Source organism: Buceros rhinoceros, unplaced genomic scaffold (genome assembly GCF_000710305.1).
Source record: "Buceros rhinoceros silvestris isolate BGI_N320 unplaced genomic scaffold, ASM71030v1 scaffold20099, whole genome shotgun sequence".
NCBI classification, from domain to species: domain Eukaryota; kingdom Metazoa; phylum Chordata; class Aves; order Bucerotiformes; family Bucerotidae; genus Buceros; species Buceros rhinoceros.
Window position 1 is genome coordinate 26298 of NW_010431505.1, and position 2147 is coordinate 28444.

General features: G+C 57.5%; 1 protein-coding gene across 1 annotated transcript in view; it reads left to right on the forward strand.

Moving 5' to 3' along the window:
- The window catches only part of WDR59 (WD repeat domain 59), a gene marked incomplete at its 5' end in the record, with an annotated part of 26973 nt that extends 25570 nt beyond the window's left edge, over nucleotides 1-1403 (forward strand). Inside the window, 2 exons of the mRNA XM_010143454.1 lie at nucleotides 208-350; nucleotides 1147-1403. Of these exons, the coding sequence (XP_010141756.1) occupies nucleotides 208-350; nucleotides 1147-1382 (379 nt within the window). The remainder of the gene's footprint in view (nucleotides 1-207; nucleotides 351-1146) is intronic.
- Between the last annotated feature and the right edge of the window lie 744 nt (nucleotides 1404-2147).

The window sequence follows — 2147 nt, forward strand, 5'->3', positions numbered from 1 at the left end:
GCCCACAGGGTTGGTTTGGTGTGGTTGTGGTAACCCCCCACGCCTGCTTCTAGACCTTTCTGTTGAGATAGTCACGGGACAAGCAATGTTTCAGCACCGTGTGGGAGGTAATCCGCTGCCCTGCTAGCGATGCAAGCTGGTTGCGTAGCCATTGGTGGGGAGAGGACTGCAGCCAGAGCCTGGGGGCAGCCCTGTTTGTTCCTCTAGGCTCCTGGATCCTGCCAACACTCAGCAGTTTGATGACTTTAAGAAGTGCTACGGAGAAATCCTTTATCGCTGGGGCCTGCGAGAGAAGCGAGCTGAGGTCCTGAAGTTTGTCTCTTGTCCTCCTGATCCCCACAAAGGAATCGGTGAGTGCCTGCCCCAGGCTGCTCCGGCTGCCCCGTCAGCATCGCGGCTCCGCCCCGGGAGCTTGGGAACGGGAGGTCAGCAGGCAGCGTGAAAAGTGGCCATCGCTCTGCCATTGGCTTTGGCTTCCTCAGGCTCCAGGTGGAGACGAGGCTTGGTTTCGGGGCTTTGTAGGCTGTAGCTTCTCTCCAGCAAAAAAACAGGAAAATGGGACACTTTTCCCCAAATATTTTTAGAAGCGTAGGTGACCAGAACTGCTTTTCAAAGACGGCTGCCAAAACGTCTTCTTCCCAGGCCTCTGGGATAGGATGCACTGAGAGCAGAGAAGCAGGCGAGAGATGCCAGAGGAGCAGCGGTTGTCTCCCCTTGTCACAAGGGACTCCTCCTGGGGAGGAACTGGAGTGAACATGGGCGACTTTGCTGCCATTGCCCGTCCGCGGCTCCCAGTCACGGCCTCAAGCTCTCCACGATGAGAAACAAAGGCTGTTCTCATTTGCTCTGGGTTACACTTCATAGTGATGTGAGGCAGAGGAGACCGGAGGGAAGCCGCTGTCTCTGCAGCCCGTGTCCGCGTATCCCGCGCTAGACATGTGACACAGGGGACGTGGCGGGCCAGCCCGCGCCCCAGCGCAGTGAGAGCCCGTTTCACTGCTCCCGTACGGAGACCACTGACACCGGCCTCCCACTTTGAAGGCGATTTGAGGCAGATCTCTTGAGCACTGGGTTTGGGGGGCAACTTCTTCCTCCACGCTTCTGTCGACACTAATTGTCTTGCTCTCTGTTTCTTTCCTCGGGCAGAGTTTGGCGTGTACTGCAGCCACTGCCGCAGCGAGGTGCGCGGCACCCAGTGTGCCATCTGCAAGGGCTTCACCTTCCAGTGCGCCATCTGCCACGTGGCGGTGCGAGGCTCCTCCAATTTCTGCCTGACGTGCGGCCACGGAGGCCACACCAGCCATATGATGGAGTGGTTTCGCACGCAGGAGGTGTGTCCCACGGGCTGTGGGTGCCACTGCCTGCTCGAGAGCACCTTCTGAGCGGGCCTGACAGCAGGGTGCTGCTCGTGGGTTTCATACTTCTTCCCAAGCTGTGTTGAACCAGCTCTGCTTCGCGGCGTCTGGAGGAGATGCTACAGGGGGCTGGAACAGGATGTCCTGGCAACGTGCTGCAGCCACGTTTACAAGTGCTTCCAGTATTCCTACGCTTCCCAGGTTGTATTAGGACTGGTTCGACCAAACTCCCTGCGTCCATCGCTGGCGATGGATGCCAGGCCAGGAAAACCTCCTGCAGAAGGGTGGCTCTCGGGGCGTGAAGGGTGCGAATTGGGAAGAGGAGGTGTTCAGGAGGGCTCTCCTGGTGGAGCCAAGCTTGCTCCAGCCACGTGGTGTCTGTCCAGGTGCCTCCTGACAGGGGTCAGAATGAGCAAAATAATGATCTTTGTGCAGTTCAAGCAGAAATAATTCATGGTGAGCTCTGAAGGCGACTGGCAACTGCGCTCAAAGAGCAAACAGTCCGTGGGACTGTGCTCGCAGTTACTTTGGGAAGCAGCAGGGTCCTGGTGTTGAATGGCTGTTTACATCGTTTACGTTCCTCCGTAAAGCAAAAGAGTGAAACTGCATTTTTCAAGATTGCTTCCTGAACAGCTTCCGGCCCACGGGTGTCGAAAGCCCAGCCACGCACCCGGGGTCACTGGGCTGAGCTGTTCCCTTCCGGCAGTTTTTGTACCGTCACTCTTACGGCATCTCCCTCTCCAGCTCTGACCAGGCGACACAAAGCACTTTAACCTGCCTAGCCCTGCCTTG